Raw genomic sequence first — 17,295 nt, 5'->3', positions numbered from 1 at the left:
CAAGTAACCAGCTACACAAACCATAATCTCGATCACTTGCCAACAACATAGCGATTAAAGGATTTTTGGATGTTACAACTTATAGGGTACAAATAATGTAACGTCAATAAAGTATTCCTCTGGATGCCGGTGATACTCCGCTTGTTTGGTCCTTATATTAATTTTGCTTTTTTATGTAGCTCAAAATGCCTAGTCAGCGCTCACGTGCCCTGTTACGTGGCAATGGCATGGTAACCGACTAACACAATGTTTACTTGATAAATGTCAAGTATAAAGAAAACTTTGCAACTTTCATACTTTTATGACAAAAAAATATACCTGATATTGTAAAATCGAAAAGCTGCCAAACATAAAGGCTTTTAAGACATTTTCCTATAGATTATTAGATAAAACGAGAAAAAAACAGTCAAACTAAGGGATTTTAATTAATTCCCCTTGTGTGGGTAGTTGGTGCAAGTGTTAAACCCACGTTTGCGTGGACGCATCAAAGTACATATCATCGTTTGGTTTCTTTCCAAACTCTAATCGTCTTTGACTCTTTGGTTTAATGGTTTTATCAATATACCCGACTGCTCTTAGTCATTCTCTCACACAGTTACTCCAACCAATACGTACATACACACTATATATCATTGAAAAGTACAAACTTTAATTTTTGTTAAGATGTTAAATCAAACTGTAATTTTATTTGAATACTACAACGACGGCATACCAGATATTATGTGTATATATATAGTATCTCGTTCATAGCAAAGATTTACCAATAAGTTCAATCATGGAGTCACTAGAAGAAGATTACAGCATGTCAACTGAAGAGGAAGGGCTGCTAAAAGTGATGCAAATTAATGGGACAATAGCTCTTCCCATGGTCATCAAAACTGTCATTGAACTTGATCTGTTTGAGATCATGGCAAAGACTCCTAATGGCCAATTCTCTTCTCTTGATCTTGCTTCTAGTCTTCCTACACAAGCCCCAGAAACCCCTGGTTTAATTGAGCGACTCCTTCGATTTCTTGCTAGCCAATCCATTCTCACATCAACCCTTGTGACCGATGAAAGTGGGAATTCTAAGAATTTATATGGCATGACCCCACTGTCTAATAACTATGTTCGTAATCAAGACGGGACTTCTCTTGCTTCATCAATTCTCATGATCTATGATAAGATATTTGTCGATTGTTGGTCAGTTATCTATATTTGCATCTTATATTTAATTTTGTCAACTTGCATGCTTAATGTGTAGTTAGACAAAATATGTAACACTTTACTTGTAATTAACATGGTAAACCATTTGATCAAATGTGGTTAATGATTCATGTTTGCTGCATAAACGGATAAGAAAAATAAAAGTGAAATAATTAAATAGGTAAAAAGGTGAAATCTTGTTGCATAAACAGCAAAAAAGGTGGTGTTAATTTACATATCATAGATTATAAAGTTGAATATTTTGGTTCTCGATCGTTAAACTTTTTTTTATGTCTAAAAACCCATTGTGTTGAATAAATTGATAAAAGGATAAAATAACACTGCATACACCAATATTTGGTAAATCTCCAAAAAAAAAAGCCCAAACTTTTGGGAAAATTTTCAAAAAAAGTCCCAAATTTTTTTTTTTGAATAAAAAAACTCAAAAAACCGACTAAATCTTACAATTTAACCATTTTTACCTTTTCAACCGATAACCGCTTAAGTGGCATGCCAAGCTGGAAGGGGCCGTTAACGTGGCAACTGATGTAGCATATCACGTCAGTCTAGTTCAGTAAACCTTAAAAAACGTAATTTTGAAGAAAATAAAGTCTCCATACAAACATATGCAATTTGTCAGTTACGCTGGAAAATATATATATATATATATATATATATATATATATATATAACAATGCCACTAATGAACTAGGTTGACCACCTTTTGATATTTTATTTCCTTACCAACAGTATATATATCCGTTATAAACTAAAATAATTAATTACATTGTTATTATTATTATTATTATTATTATTATTATTATTATTATTATTATTATTATTATTAAAAATAAAAACGTAAATATAGGTCTTTTATATGTAGTTTTTAAACTTTTTTTTCATTTAAATGAATTTATATATTTTTATGTAAGGAAAGAAAACACAAAAAGGTTTTTGGCCTAATTGGTCACAATCGTGTTTTGAGAGATAGAGGTCCTGTGTTTGAGACCCATTCTCCCCATTTTTCTACCTTAAAAATCATTTATAATCGTGTTTGCAACCTATTCTCCTCGTTTTAACCCGTTTTTCTTCATACGCGAATATTTTATGTTTTTACCTTAAGCATATTTTTTTTCTTCATATTATACAAATTAAGGGTTTTTTTTGAACGACTGAATGCATTAAAAAAACCACACTCTAACAAGGAGCTAGACCAAAAACAAACTAAATACGATCAAGTTTAAAAGAGGATTTTGAAGGCAATCATTCTATTTAATTTGGAACTTATGTTTCCTATGAACTATCCAACTAAAAGACACATTTATGTCATCATTTCTCGGCTTACATATATATATATATATATATATATATATATATATATATATATATATATATATATCTCGAGAAAATATTGAATATTTGATGACATAGATGTCTCTTATAGTTGAATATTTCATAGGAAACATAAGTTCCAAGTTAAGTAGAGTAATTGACTTTAAATTCTCTTTTAAACTTGATGTATTTGGTTTGTATTATCTCTAGTTCCTTGTTATAGTGTGATTTTTTATTGCACTCAACCATTAAAAAAAAACCTTAATTCATATAATATGAATATATATATATATATATATATATATATATATATATATATATAATTTGTGAAAACGTAAAATATTTGTAAGCTTAAGGGATTTTGCAAAATATTTCTAAACTTAAAGAGGTTTTTTGCAAATAATATTTCATGGTAACCTGAAAACATATTATTACAGGTAAAAAGGGCAAAAATCAAACAACTTGAAAAACTTAAGGACATAAATGAACAAAAAATCGTCAAATGGACAAAATCGATAAAACTTAAACTTAATGACTTTTATTTCAATAACCCTTTGATATACTCACCACTCCACATTATTATATTCCTTTTTTTATTATTTAAATAAAAATGTATATTTTTAATCAAATAAAGGTTGTGTGTGTGAGAGAGAGAGAGAGAGAGAGAGTAATTGGTTGTGGTCAACTGTGGTTGTGGTGGTGATCACGTTCTTCAATACCACAATCCACCACATTGCACCGGGGTGATGTTCACAAATATGATGAGTTTTCACCTCTTCATCACGAATCATTCGTTGTGCCTATTCCGGAAGGGAGTGCTCATAACATAAATCACCAAATTAATTTCAAGAATCAAAACGGAAACACTGTTAACCTTTATTCTGCTTTCAATGATATTTTCTTCAACACATGCAAACAAATCCATCTAGACTTGTTCAAGTAATCATAACATGACTTATAACTTCATGATATATAACTAAGTCTATGAGGTTTGTCTTCATAGATATATAAATAATTTGTTTTGGGTCAGGTATTACCTAAAAGATGCAGTCGCCAATGGAGGCATCCCATTTAATAAGGCCCATGGAGTTCATGCTTTTGAGTACCCTGCAAAAGACAACAGATTCAATCAAGTGTTCAACAAGTGCATGTATGACAACACAACAATAGTAATGAAGATGTTTCTTGGAAAGTATAAAGGATTTGAAGGCGTAAAACAATTAGTTGATGTGGGTGGTGGTTTAGGTGCTAACCTTAACATCATTGTCTCAAAGTACCCTACTATTAAGGGCATCAACTTTGATCTACCCCATGTCATCAAGGATGCACATTCATCACCGGGTATCAATTTTCATACATATACATATATACATTTTAATTATACAACTTTATTGACATGGTTTCTCGTCATATATTATGGATAGGTGTGGATCATGTTGGAGGAGATATGTTCGAAAGTGTTCCTATAGGAGATGTAATATTCATGAAGGTTGATACTATGATACATCATACATGCATCAACTTTTTTTAAATAAACCTTCGTTAAAATTAATGATAATATTTCTAGCTATTAGATAACCGTAATGTATGAACATTTTTTAGTGGATACTTCATGATTGGGGCGACAACGAATGCATCACTGTTCTAAAAAACTGTTGGGCGGCATTGCCAGAGTTTGGTAAGGTCGTGGCGGTGGAAACGATCATCCCCGACCTTGAAAATCAACCACGTGATCATGCTACCAACATTGATGTTTCTAAGACTGTCATCAGTAGTGATATGATAATGATGATTGCTAATCCCGGTGGAAAAGAGCGGACGTTAAAAGAATATAATTCTTTAGCGAAAAAGGCGGGATTCACTTCTTTGAAAATTGTGTGTAGAGTTTCGACATTTTGGATCATGGAGTTCTATAAGAATGCTTAACTTTAATTCGAATGTAATGCCAGGTAAGTGTGATCTAAAAGTTGAAAATACTAGGCAAACATCCATCCATACATTGTAATGTGCAGGTTAAATTATGTAATAAAAATTATATTATGTTGAAAATGATTATGTATTAACTATGAAATATAAATTATTACACTAAATTTATGTGTGCTTATATGTAGTTGAAGTCATAATTACCCACGAGTTCGAAACCTTCTAATGTTGCTTGTTTAATTTCTCTAAAAATTTACATATTTCAAAGAAGATCAGAGTAATTGACAATTTAAGGACTTGGTGCTCAAGGTCCTTAAGTGAAACTATTTAAAGACTCTATATCAGTTCAAGGTTGTTATCCAATTGACCAAGAAAATAGAATGATTGTGTAAACATGGATTGATGGTTATTTATCCAATAACAGTTACAGTCTAAACTCTTCCCACCATATTTGAAAACTAAGGCCTCCAATGCCTTGAACTTATATGAGTTCAATGGATTGAAACACAAACCGGAAAACAGGGGGCCACGCCGTGGTAATGGTCAAACCACGACTTGGTTCCCTCAACTCAGATTGTTCTTGTTCTTCGTCTGACCCTTCTGCCAGCAACCTTTCCAGCTCCTCCAAATCTATTTCTGGATTAAATTCTTCATCTTGTAACTTTAGCTCTTGTGACTCGGATTGCTCTTGTTTATTAGGCAAGATGTTATCTAACCATCTTCTAAATTTCTTCAAATCATCATATGAGTCATACTTCTCATCTTCTTGCTCAAATTCCTTTACTATTTCCTCAAGAAAAGCATCAAGAGCATCGATATTTGGAAAGTACATAATAATAAAACTTAAAACAAAAAACTCGTAACTTTATATGAGATAAATCTAAAACAAAGGATCGATAACACTAGCAATTAATATTAATTATTTCAAACTGTTCCTCAGCAACGGCGCCAAAAGCTTGATACGTGTTGATTGTACTAGTTTTAATCCTACTAAATTAAACACAAAGACAAACACACGAAAGACAGTGTACCTATCGATTAGCAGTATAGTTTAGGCAAGTAGGGTATCGAACTCAGAGAACGGTAAATAATTATTGATATTATCTAAATGAAACAATTATTAAAAGGGGGTTTTCTCTAGTTTTGCAAAATAACAACTAAAAGATAAGCAAAATACAACTAGATTCAATAAGATAAAAGAGACTTCTGTTTAGATTCGATTCACTTATTCCTATGGTTGATTTCATGGCAAGTGCAATGGATTAATATATCAATGGTTACCGATTGCTAATATGATTAGGTTCATGTTCACTATTACTAATCCTTTAGCAAACAAGTTAATTCAAACAGTGGCCAATTGATTAAACTAACAGGGTTCCTAATGTTCAGTTCGAATCAAATAAGACTTGTATTATTAGTTAACTAAATTGGTTGATTCAATTAACTCATATGTGGTTGGTCATTGCACATGCTCACACATTAACTTACTTATTTTCTAGTTAACCTTAGGTTCATGTTCACTAATACTAGGCATATAATCTTGTTTTCACAAAACTATAAAATTCAAGCAATTAAGAAGATGTTCATAATGTTCAATTAACTTAGTTATTAACAGAAAATAATTATCATTAACACATAAGGATCTTTTAACAGGCTTAACAAGATAAATAACCAAATCAATATAATCCAAGCAACTTAATCAAACCATATTCATAAGATCATCTAGTCTAAACAAAAGTATGGAGTTTTAGCCCATAACTTCAGCAAATAACATCATAAAAACGAAATTCATTAATGTAGACATAATGTAAACAAGAGAATTAAGTAAATTACTAATGATTTTGCCTTTAAATCTCTTCAATTCCAAGCCTCTAGTTGAATTTCGAAAACCACAGCTTCTAAGAACCTCTTTGGCCTCCAAAAGTCGCTAAAAGTCTCCATCAAAAGTTAGGGTTTCGAATGAAAACGTTCTTTAAATAGATTCTAAAAATAGGCTCAACTCGTCGAGTTTTTTACTTAATACACGTGTACGACAAGGCACTAATTTATCGGGAACTTTCATCTCAACTCGTCGAGTTGGAGGACCCAAACTCATCGATTTCGTTTGGAATCAACATTTTCTCAAAACACAAAAGTCGTCCGAAATTGTGTCTAGTTTTTGAGTCTCATCAATCGGAGTTATGAGTCATGAGATATGGTCAAAACACTTACAAGGGGTCATGATGTATAACAACAACCTTCTTTCTTCAAAATCCAAGATCCAAGCTTCCAATCACCAATTCTGCTTCGTTTTCCTTCCGAGCATGTCTTTGTTGCTAAAATGAGATTTTAAACTAATTAAGTACCTTTTGTTTAATATTTAAGATAAAATCAACATAAAGTATTAAAATAATGCATAAATTTTATGATTAAATATGCCTATATCATTATCATGAGGTTTTTTTTTTTGCAACGTGTAGTTTAGAGTTTATACATGATCTTAGACTATAATTTTGTCATTTTTGGTTTCATATTCATTGACTTATAGTCCCCCAAAGTTGGGATATCAATGCTGTGAATTTTTATTTTTATATTTTGTGAAATTTTAAAAATGCATATCTAATTCATTTGAAGTTGGATTATCATGAGATTTTTTGCAACGTGTAGTTTAGAGTTTGTATATGATTTTAAACTATAATTTTGTCATTTTTGGTTTAATATTCAATAACTTACAGTCCCCCGAAATTGGGATATCAATGTTGAAAATTTTCGAAGTTCAACCACTAAGTAATTACAAAAAAATTCCAGATTTCCCGGGTTTTCCGGTTCTAGACCCACTTTATCCGGTTCCACCCGACCCACTTTAATGTTCCGGGTTTTCCGGTTCTTGACCCACTTTACCTGGAACCGAACCGGAACCGGTTCCTATATACCTCTCGTACAAAATCTCGTTAACCGGTTGTTGGGTTTTCCGGGTCCGGGTTTGGACCCACTCCCATCCCTACTCGAGACTATGCATTCTTCTTTACATTGAAGAGTAAATCAATCACTCAAACCTTTTACAGGGTTTTAGTGTGTTTGGTTAATGATATGAAAGGTTAGACATAATGAAAGATATATATATATATATATATATATATATATATATATATATATATATATTACTTCACAGGTATCTTCGGTTCATTGGAAAGAGATCATTATTGTGTTGAAAATGGTGACAAAATGAAGGATATGAACATCTAAAATTTATATGGTACTTTTTTGAACCATGGAAAAACTAAGAACCAAATTAATATGTCCATGAAAGAATTCAACGACACTTCTAGAACTTCATAAGCTGCATTTGTATTTTTGTCCAAAAGAAAGATGAATTCTGATGAAACAGATGATTAAAGTGGCAAGTCACTTATGAAGAAGAGAAGTGAGTAAAGATGAGGAAAGCCTTGATGCCCATGTTTCCATGTTTTTTCAAACTAAAGGCTAAAGAAAAACATATAAGATAAGCAAACAAGAGGAGGTTTGATGGAGAGCAAGTTAGTTCGAACTAAGTCAACTAACGAGCCTAATGTATCTTCTAAAACACCTATGATACCTTCGGTGATCCATGTTTTAGGTGTTGGAAGGTAGGCCAAATGGTTACTGACTGCATTGTTAAACTGATATCCTACAAAACCACAACACCAACATTCAAGCAAGAACCAAGAAGCAACCGCCTCATTCGCTTGGCAAGTACTTAACTTGATAAAATAATGAATTGATGATAATGTGACATCAATAGAAAAGAGGAATGGAGATTGATAACATTGTTGTACTACTTATGTTATGATTGATTCTATTTATACACCATTTGCTACATGTAAGATTCGTTGATTTTGCTAAAAATTAGAATCATTCAAAACTTCAAGTTATTTTTTCGATAAGTTTGTGATGGAGCTTTAGAAAATAGAAATTCCAACGGTTAAATTTTAACTTATTGAGATTATAAACTGGGATACCCAATACCTACGGGTATACCCGCAACTTGATGTCCATTTACTAACCGGGAACTTAACGGAGCGGTTTTTTTTATATAATCGGATATAGGACTGTGATCACCAATACATATCCCATATCCATCTCATTGTCATCACTACCCAAGAAAAAAAAAGTACATGAAATTGTATCATCTTATTAGGAGACAATTCGGTGCATTTGACTCAAGGACAAACAATCTACTCCTACCCTGTAACTTTAACCGAAACCATATATTTTGAAGTGGCAAATATCAGCCACATTCATACAACATTATAACTATATATATATATATATATATATATATATATATATATATATATATATATATATATATATATATATAGGGTAAAGTGAATATACCTAACAACCTTATATAAGCTTAGGTACCTAACCACATTATACTACATTATTTTGCATTATATTTCAATTGCAATCATCTAAGGTTCTTAAACTTCAACCCTTAACTTGATTTACTTCCAAAATTTTCAAACATTCACCATTATATTCCTCCTGCACTATTTGATTTGTAACGGTAGTATATGAAGCCCACCAGGGGGTCTCCGATAGAAAGACGTCATTTGAAGGAAGATAATGGTGAAAGCCCAAAGATTTTGGAAGCAATCAAGTTATGAGGTTGAATTTTAAGAACTTTGGTGATTACAATGCAAATGTGATACAAAATTACGTATTATGATGTGGTTAAGTACCTAAGCTTATATAAGGTTGTTAGGTATATTCACTTTACACACACACACACACACACACATATATATATATATATATATATATATAGGGTTATTTCCATAACTTAACAAAACCGTCATGGCTTGCGGAAGCAACCATCCTATAACAGGGGACTGTGCCAAAGCAGCGATTATGTTGTCGTGAGCTGGAACCGTCAAGCTCTTGTTTTTAGCCATGTTCCACAACTCCAAAGACTGCAATATATATATATATATATATATATATATATATATATATATATATTCAAAAAAAATCTAAAGGTTTGATATGAGCTCAAAAGTGTACCATAATTAAACAAGTGTAAGATAGTTAGTTAATGTTTGGTATGAAGGAATGAAATGGTTCATTTTATTGGAATGAATTTGGCTAATGGAATTGATTCATTATTCTTAGCTAATTTTCATTCTTTGGGCATGAGTATTTTTTCATATCATCATGGAGTAGATTGAAAGTTGTAATATAACCTATTTTTATTTTTATTTTAAATTAATGACAAATATTTTTTTAAGAATTTAATGATATTAGTTAGTTATAATCATATTTTCTAAAACAAAAGTTTGTTATAATCTTATTTGGGCTCTGATGAGATTTAATTATGGTTAGGTCTTTAACTTTTGTGATTAATAAATTCTACAATTAAAATTAAATAATATATAGAATAATGTTAAAACTATTCTTGTATTATATTATATTTAACAAATTCATAAGAAAAATCATTCAATTACTATAGAACAACCAAGCATGTTCATGGAATGTAACGGACATTGCTTCGTCATTCAACAAAATAGACCATTAGGCGGTCTTTAGTGTGACAAAATGGAAGAAAGCATTCTATTGGAATGAAAACAAAAAAATTGTTTATTTTGCTTAATAGGATCTAATAGACCAATCTTGAAGAAATGGATATCTTCTATTTTATTAATTTTCATTGTTTAGACAGGGATACTTTTTTCATTCCAGTAGGTAATGGAATGAAAGTTTTAACACAACCTATTATTATCCAAAAAAAAAAAAATAATGAGACAAATTTTTTTCTAAAGATTTCATGATTTTAAATAATATACATTTTTAATTTCCACAAATATTTTTAACTTAATCTTATTTGGATAATAACAAGCTAGCTTTTATTTAGTATGTTAAACTTTTTAGTTTTCTATAATATAAATTTCATAGTCATATTTAAATTATACATAGAATAATATTATTTAAAACCATACCAGCTTGTATTTACATATAATGTAAAAGAATCAAATATTATTATACACCAACCAAATTAAACATATCATGACTCATTCTATTACCTTTCCATCCAACAAAAGTAGAAAACAAAGCATTTAAGTTCAATAGAGTATATGAAAATGAAATATCACTTACCCGCATTCCACCAACAACCAAAAGAGCGGAATAACTTGGATGGAAGACACAGGAATAGAATTGGTTTTCATTGGAAGTGAGCTCATGAATACATTCCCCAGAGGCCACAGACCACACTCTCACAATCTCATCACTTACAGAAGCCAAATACTCTCCATTCATGTCCCAGCACAAGTAGTTTACAATTCCCAACATTAATTGTATTCAAATTTAACATAAACTCAAACTCGATAAATTATAAAACTCACATATATAATATATACCTGCAAGGAATGCGTTTGTCTATCGGTTTCAACATCAAAAATGGACACGACTTTATCTGATGCAGATGCCAGTAATTGTCCACTTCCGGGTTGGAATCGCACTTGTGCACTACCACCCTGCTACACCCATAAGATAGAATTAATGGTGGTTAGCTATATTATACTAGTAGTATATAATAAGAAAATCAACCAGAATGAATATTCCGTACCAACCTTGGAAACGCAAGTGCATTGGAATGGGTTCATATTCCAGTATTGAATTTCATTGTTGCTATCACAGAAGCAAAAGAGATCCGTCTTCTTCGGATGAAAATCTAGTGACATAACATGTGAGGTATGTCCAGTGTGTGCATGTAGACAATAGCTTGGCTGAAAACGAGATTAGCAAAACAAAAATTAACTTGAAATAATGTAAAAACATGAAGGAAGGAAGGAAAGAAAGAAAGAAAGAAAGGTTACATTAGCTGCATCCCATATTCGTACAGATTGATCGAGGGAAGTGGTTCCAAACTAGGTGGAATTTGGTCTGAAACGAATATCAGTAATTAAGAACTGATGTTCTTCAGGGGTGGTCTCCGTTTGTAGGTGTACAGGGTATCCATGTTCCATAGAACTGCCTGAATATAGTAATTAAACTTCACTTTATGTTTGATTTTTACAAGAAAAAAAAAACAAACCTAATTATATAGCCAATTAAGAAGCAGTATACCTTCTTGTCATGGCCAGCACTAGCTAGCAACTTCCCATCTGAAGAAAAATGATAGCACAAGACCTTCTTTCTTGTCCGTATACAACCAACTTCCCCAAAGGAAAAACCTGTTGATTATAATTTTATTTGAATTTTCCACAAAAACAAACAAACAAACGGGTCTGGAGTGATATTATGACTAAATAAACAACAAACCCTTAGAGGAAGAAGACTCTGTCTTGTGTTGCGTCATTGCACCATAAACTTGTCTTCCATCTCCTCCTCCTTCATGTTGCAGAAAGGATTCCACGTTATCATCCAGGGAAACATCTCCAAAATGATCAATGTCATCCTGCAATATGAAACAAAACTTGATTCCCACCCAATTGCATATATAATATTATTTAAAAAAAACTTACAAGCTGATTTGTTGAGGAGGCAAGGGCAGCTGTTCCCTGATCAGAAGAAGGATACATGATGATGGTTTTGGGTAGATGGTGGAGGCTTGTAGCTGTTGTTGTCATTCCATCAGCGGTTCCAGACCCTGGTGTGTGAGTTGATGCTGGGGAGCTTGGTGTATTCCCTGTGCCACTACTATTGGCTGGCCCAGCTGAAGAAGAATGTTGTTGCTTTCTTTTTCTGTTACTCTGCTAAAAAGTTTCAACCCTCCCAAAATTCATCAATAATACATAAAAACAAAGACTTTTATTACAAATTTGGTCCCTTTGCTTTACTGATAATCGCAGGTTTGGTCCGACTTTTGATTTTGTCCCAAAGTTGTCACCAAAGTCCTATTTTGTTGCGGTTTTGGACCATGAGTCGTTAATTTTTTTTCAAAATGACCATTTTACCAAACCTGGAAAATTAATATACCACATGGACCAAAGTTGTAATTTGCTCATAAGTTTGTATTAAACTATTTTCTTAATTATAATATATTTTATTTTTCTTCTAATCATCTTTTAAAGTATAGGTTTTTGATTTACTTCGCATTTAATTTTTCTAAATTATATTATATTTGGAGTAAATTACAAAAATGGTCCCTAAGGCATAGTGGAAATAAAATAACTAGTAAATTAATTTGCATTTTTATGGATGACTGGATCAAAACCAATTCAACGTTGGTTACTTTTCTGGTTTCACCATGTTGTTGACGAACATTTAAAAAAAAAAACTGACAAAAAAAAGTGGAGTAAAAATGTCTTTTTACACGCATTTTTATGGTCTTTTATTAACAGTGTTAGTCATAAGGACTAAACTTGCAACAAACTAAAACCATGATCATTGCCCATGTAAGGAAATCAAAAGTTGGAATGAACTTGTAATTCCCATTATACTACAGGGACCATTTTTGTAATTTACTCTTATATTTAGGTATTTAAATAAGATAATTAATTTTTTAAAAAAAATCCACTTATTTACGTTCAATTATCCTAAATTATAGCACATTTAGTCTAAGTTCAGTTATTAATGAATTTTCTTATGCTTTACAATTTATCTAAGTATCAAAAAACCAAACCAATCAGTGGTTTGAATTTATATTTTCATATTTAATGGATTGTGTAATTAATAGGGGATCATCTACAAAATCACAACTTGTTGCTGCAACTGGTCATGTTGTTGGGAAGTAGATTGTTGCATTTGAGGCATCTACATATGTTATATAATATTTTACTTGACGTCAACATCAAGGCAATAATGCAACCAAAATATTGTTAATTGATGCATGTTTATTAGTGGTTGTGCATAATTTGGATCATAAAAGAAAAATCATAACCTTGGGTGAATTCATTTGACCCGGGGAGCCTACGGATCCATCATTTCTTGTGGGTTGACCATCTTTCATACTTTGACTGCCTCTAGGTAATCCAACAGACCCATAATTTGGTGAAGCTCCTAAGGCCTGTTGCTGTTGTGATGCCAAATAAAACTGATTTTGGTTTTGCATATTGGGTTTTTGTACTTGCAAACCCATATTGGGGCGTAAACTGTCAATTCCCTGAAAACCATGTTGATACCAACTGTCAGATTTACCCTTTCAAAGTTCAAACTAAATAACAACATAAGATGCAAGAAAGATAAAACCATGATAACTTACAGTTAGAGGCCAACCCTTTAATGGAAGACCTGGAACACCTTGATTCAATCCTGAATGGATGGAAATGGATCATAAAATCAAAATCCACCCAAAATAAACAAGTAAAATTAAAGAAATATGTCTTACCCACACTAGCCAGACCAGACTTTGACTGAAAAATTGCATGTCCATAAATTGATGAAGGATCCGTAGGCAAGGATTTCTGTGTATTACCCAAGTTAACTTCTTGTTTGATTTCCTAGGATTTGTAGAAGCTCATGAGCCAAACATGGAACAGAGAGAATAAGAAAAAACATATATTTATAGAGTGTTGGAAATATATTGTATTCAACTGAGGTCTCCCTTGAATTTGCTGCAAAGTTGAAGATACATTTGGAGAATTGTCTGGTACCAACAGGCTGAATCAACGTAAAAATAGAACATAAAGACCCAACCAATCTATGGAGAAAGAAAAAAAAGGAGCATCTTTATTGATGAAAATACTGATTTACCCTTGCTGATTTGTGGCTGATTTCATAAGGGTCATCTTGTTGGAATCAAGAAGAGCTGGAGATGTTTCTGAAACCATAGAATAAGAATGCTTCATGGGTTCCTCTTGCAACTTCACACCAAGTGTACTACTACTAGCTGATGGCTTTCCCATCATCCCATCACCATTCATATTCATAGCATTTACAGAGCCACCAAGTGGAGGATGATTAGGATCCCTTCTTTGTAAGTGAACATTTCTTTGTTGCATCAGATGCAGTTGTTGTTGATGCTCTTTGCTTTCAGTTGTTGTGTCTGAAATTCTTTTTTTTTAGAATAAGAGAAAAAGAAGATAAAGTATGGGAAAAGAAAAGTGAAACCAGTTTTTCACCAGTGAAAATGTCTAGTATAAGAACAAGAAAAGTCAGAGAGAAGAGACCTCTATATATGATGCAGCAGCCTCAGAATGTTTCTCATTTGTCCTTGCAATAAATATATCCCAGAAGACAGACCACCATTCCAAAAGAAATCCACCAGGAGCATCAATAGCTGAAATTTGAAAACTCAAACAGACTCAATTTCACATTGCGTGCATCATGTGTATAACCTGTATATATATCTGTTGGTGTGTTGCATGCATAAGAATGATTCTTTTAAATCATTCTATGTTTCTATTATCGTTTGAAGCTCCAATAATCAATATAAAAAATATAAATAAACCAATCAGTGGATCATCAAAAGCCTTAGCATAATGGAGATCTATAAAGGATACCCAGATTGTACACATAAGAACAACTCAACAACATACCTACAGGATCTGTAGCAACCTTCCCTTCTGTCATGAAAGCTTTTGCGGATGTGTGCATCTTCCGTTTTAACAAATAGTCATGGATGTAAACATCCAGCCTAGCAAAAAGGAATTTGATAGAAGTTAAATCATCTCAGATTATCACATACTGAAAAATTGATATCTGTTAATGGAATTTCTCTTTCCGATTCCTTCAGATTCCATTGGAATCCATGAACCAAGCACGCCCTTACTATCTTGATCAACTAAACCCGTTCATATGATTGAATAACTAAAACTGGTAATAAGTAACAGCAAACAATACGTAAACACGAAGTCAAAGATTAAGCATTGCATACATCTTATCAGCTTCCCAATTCTGCGACATGATTGGTTCAGAACACCCAATTATAACGGTGAGTCGAGATTCTTCTCCACGATAATCTCTATAATATCATTAAAAATAATTCGCGTTAATTCATTAAAATCAAATAACAAATAAACTTTACTGCAAGTAATTCCATATTTTCTCATCAAACCGCCTCGTAGCATACCAGTAGTCCGGTAGAACAAATCCTGCATTGCAAACCGAACGAAGTCACGAACCACGATCCTCAATTAAGCTAAATTCAATGAAAACTAATTTCTACTTTCCTAATACTCAAACTGTAAACCAAAGGTTACGAAGTCGCGTACTCTCTGCTACTAAAAAATGTCAAATCTTACCGAATTTCAATATGCAACTTTTATCTTCAATCAATTTTGAGTTGTTTTCCCGAAATTCAGAAAAAACGCAGTTGCAGTAAAGTTAAACTTCAGTCGATTATTACAATTGCATACAATTCAACGCACACTGTCCGATCAAGAACAAGATAAACTCCGCAAAACGGATGAAAATCCAACGAAGTTTCCTGAAGATTCAGTTTTAATGTTTAATATGGACCATAACACAACAATTGACCTGACAAAGTACTTTTATGAGGGAGAAGAAAGTGTGACCATCGTAAAAAGCTCGAGTATGACGGGACCTCAAGCCGAGGTTCGGAAAGCGAAGGTTCGGTTGGGCATTTATGCAAAAAGGGTATATATGAACAATTAAAAAACATAATAACAAATAAAAAAAATCGTAATTTCATATGTTGTTCCAAGCAAATGGTCGAACCTAAACTAAAACAGTTGGTTAATAAAACCTTTATGAGTAAAATATAAAAAAGGTAGTGATTTGTTATTAACTAGTAGTTACATCCATATATTATACGGGTTGATTACAAAAAATATTAAATATAAATGATTAAATGAATATAAATGATTAAATGAGCAGTTTATTTAAATTTGAAATATGAAATAAATGAAAATTATGAGAAAAAAACATGCGAAAAATAAATAAATAAAATTATATGTTTAGTTGTCAGACCCGTGTACTAAACAGATTAATTATAACAAAATGTTAAATAGAAAAGTTTAAGGGAAGATCTAAGAAATGGAAAGCCAAGCTAAAGACTTTTTACCTCCAAATGTTTGCTAACACAAAGTAGATGTCGGATCTACTGCCTCTCCCTTTGCTCTAACCTCTTCAAGCTCCAAATTCCTTCACAATCACATCAAAATCAGTCTCCAAGGCTCTCACACAAACTCAAGAAGGTGTAAAGCTCGAACTAGGGTTTCTCTGGGTTGTAAAGACGATGAGGGAGGCCACAAATGAAACATAAGTTCTTTATATAGGGTGCAAAACCTAGAAAATTAGGGTTTTCCTTTCCAGTGCCTACACGTCGAGTTGGGCCTTCCAACTGGTCGAGTATACCCTTCATCTCGTGTCCAAAATGATTCCTACTCGACAAGTTGGAGTCCCCCAACTCGTCGAGTCCCAGTCCAAAACCCTAAACTTTTACATAAATAAATGATACCTAGATTAAGCGTTACAAATCTCCCCCACTTGAACTCGACTTCGTCCTCAAAGTCTGTTGATACAAACAAATTCGGGTAGTGGTCTCGCATCTCATCTTCCGACTCCTATGTCGATTCATAGTCTCTTCGGTGCTGTCATTGCACCTTCACTAGCTTCACTTCCTTGTTATGAAGGACCTTAGTTTTCCTATCCAAAACTGCAATGGGCCTCTCAATGTAGTCCAGGCTCTCATCCACCTGAATGTCGTCCAAGGATGTAACAGCAGTCTCATCAGTGACACGCTTCCGGAGCTGAGACTGTAACATCCCAAAATTCAAGCCTAAAAATTTCATTTTTTGATTAATTAATTCATAAAACATTTATTAGAAAGTATTGTATAAACATGACATCTCAAAACCAAGTATCATATTCGAAACCCACAATCCCAGAAAACACCATGCGGAAAAATCATATGTGTGTGTGATGCCATGCTACGCCGCCGGCTCCTTCCCCTTAGACGAAGAGGTACCTGAAACCAAAAACTAAAACCAT

The 17,295-nt window shown here is 32.6% G+C and overlaps 1 protein-coding gene and 1 pseudogene across 1 annotated transcript; one reads left to right on the top strand and one right to left on the bottom strand.

The window, feature by feature from the left end:
* The first annotated feature begins 720 nt into the window (after positions 1-720).
* Positions 721-4,523, top strand: LOC145073718 (caffeic acid 3-O-methyltransferase-like). The gene is made up of 4 exons (XM_079020229.1): positions 721-1,182; positions 3,548-3,858; positions 3,942-4,006; positions 4,120-4,523. The coding sequence occupies exons 1-4, from the start codon at positions 776-778 to the stop codon at positions 4,441-4,443; spliced, it is 1,107 nt and encodes a 368-aa protein (XP_078876355.1). The 5' UTR covers positions 721-775; the 3' UTR covers positions 4,444-4,523.
* A 4,708-nt stretch (positions 4,524-9,231) lies between these two features.
* Positions 9,232-15,246, bottom strand: LOC145073742 (transcriptional corepressor LEUNIG_HOMOLOG-like; annotated as a pseudogene).
* Positions 15,247-17,295: the final 2,049 nt, after the last annotated feature.

Source organism: Lactuca serriola, chromosome 9 (assembly GCF_051521515.1).
Source record: "Lactuca serriola cultivar US96UC23 chromosome 9, Lser_US96UC23_V15, whole genome shotgun sequence".
In the NCBI taxonomy this organism is placed as follows: domain Eukaryota; kingdom Viridiplantae; phylum Streptophyta; class Magnoliopsida; order Asterales; family Asteraceae; genus Lactuca; species Lactuca serriola.
The sequence above is the reverse complement of the archived record's forward strand: the minus strand, read 5'-3'. Positions and strand labels throughout refer to the sequence as shown.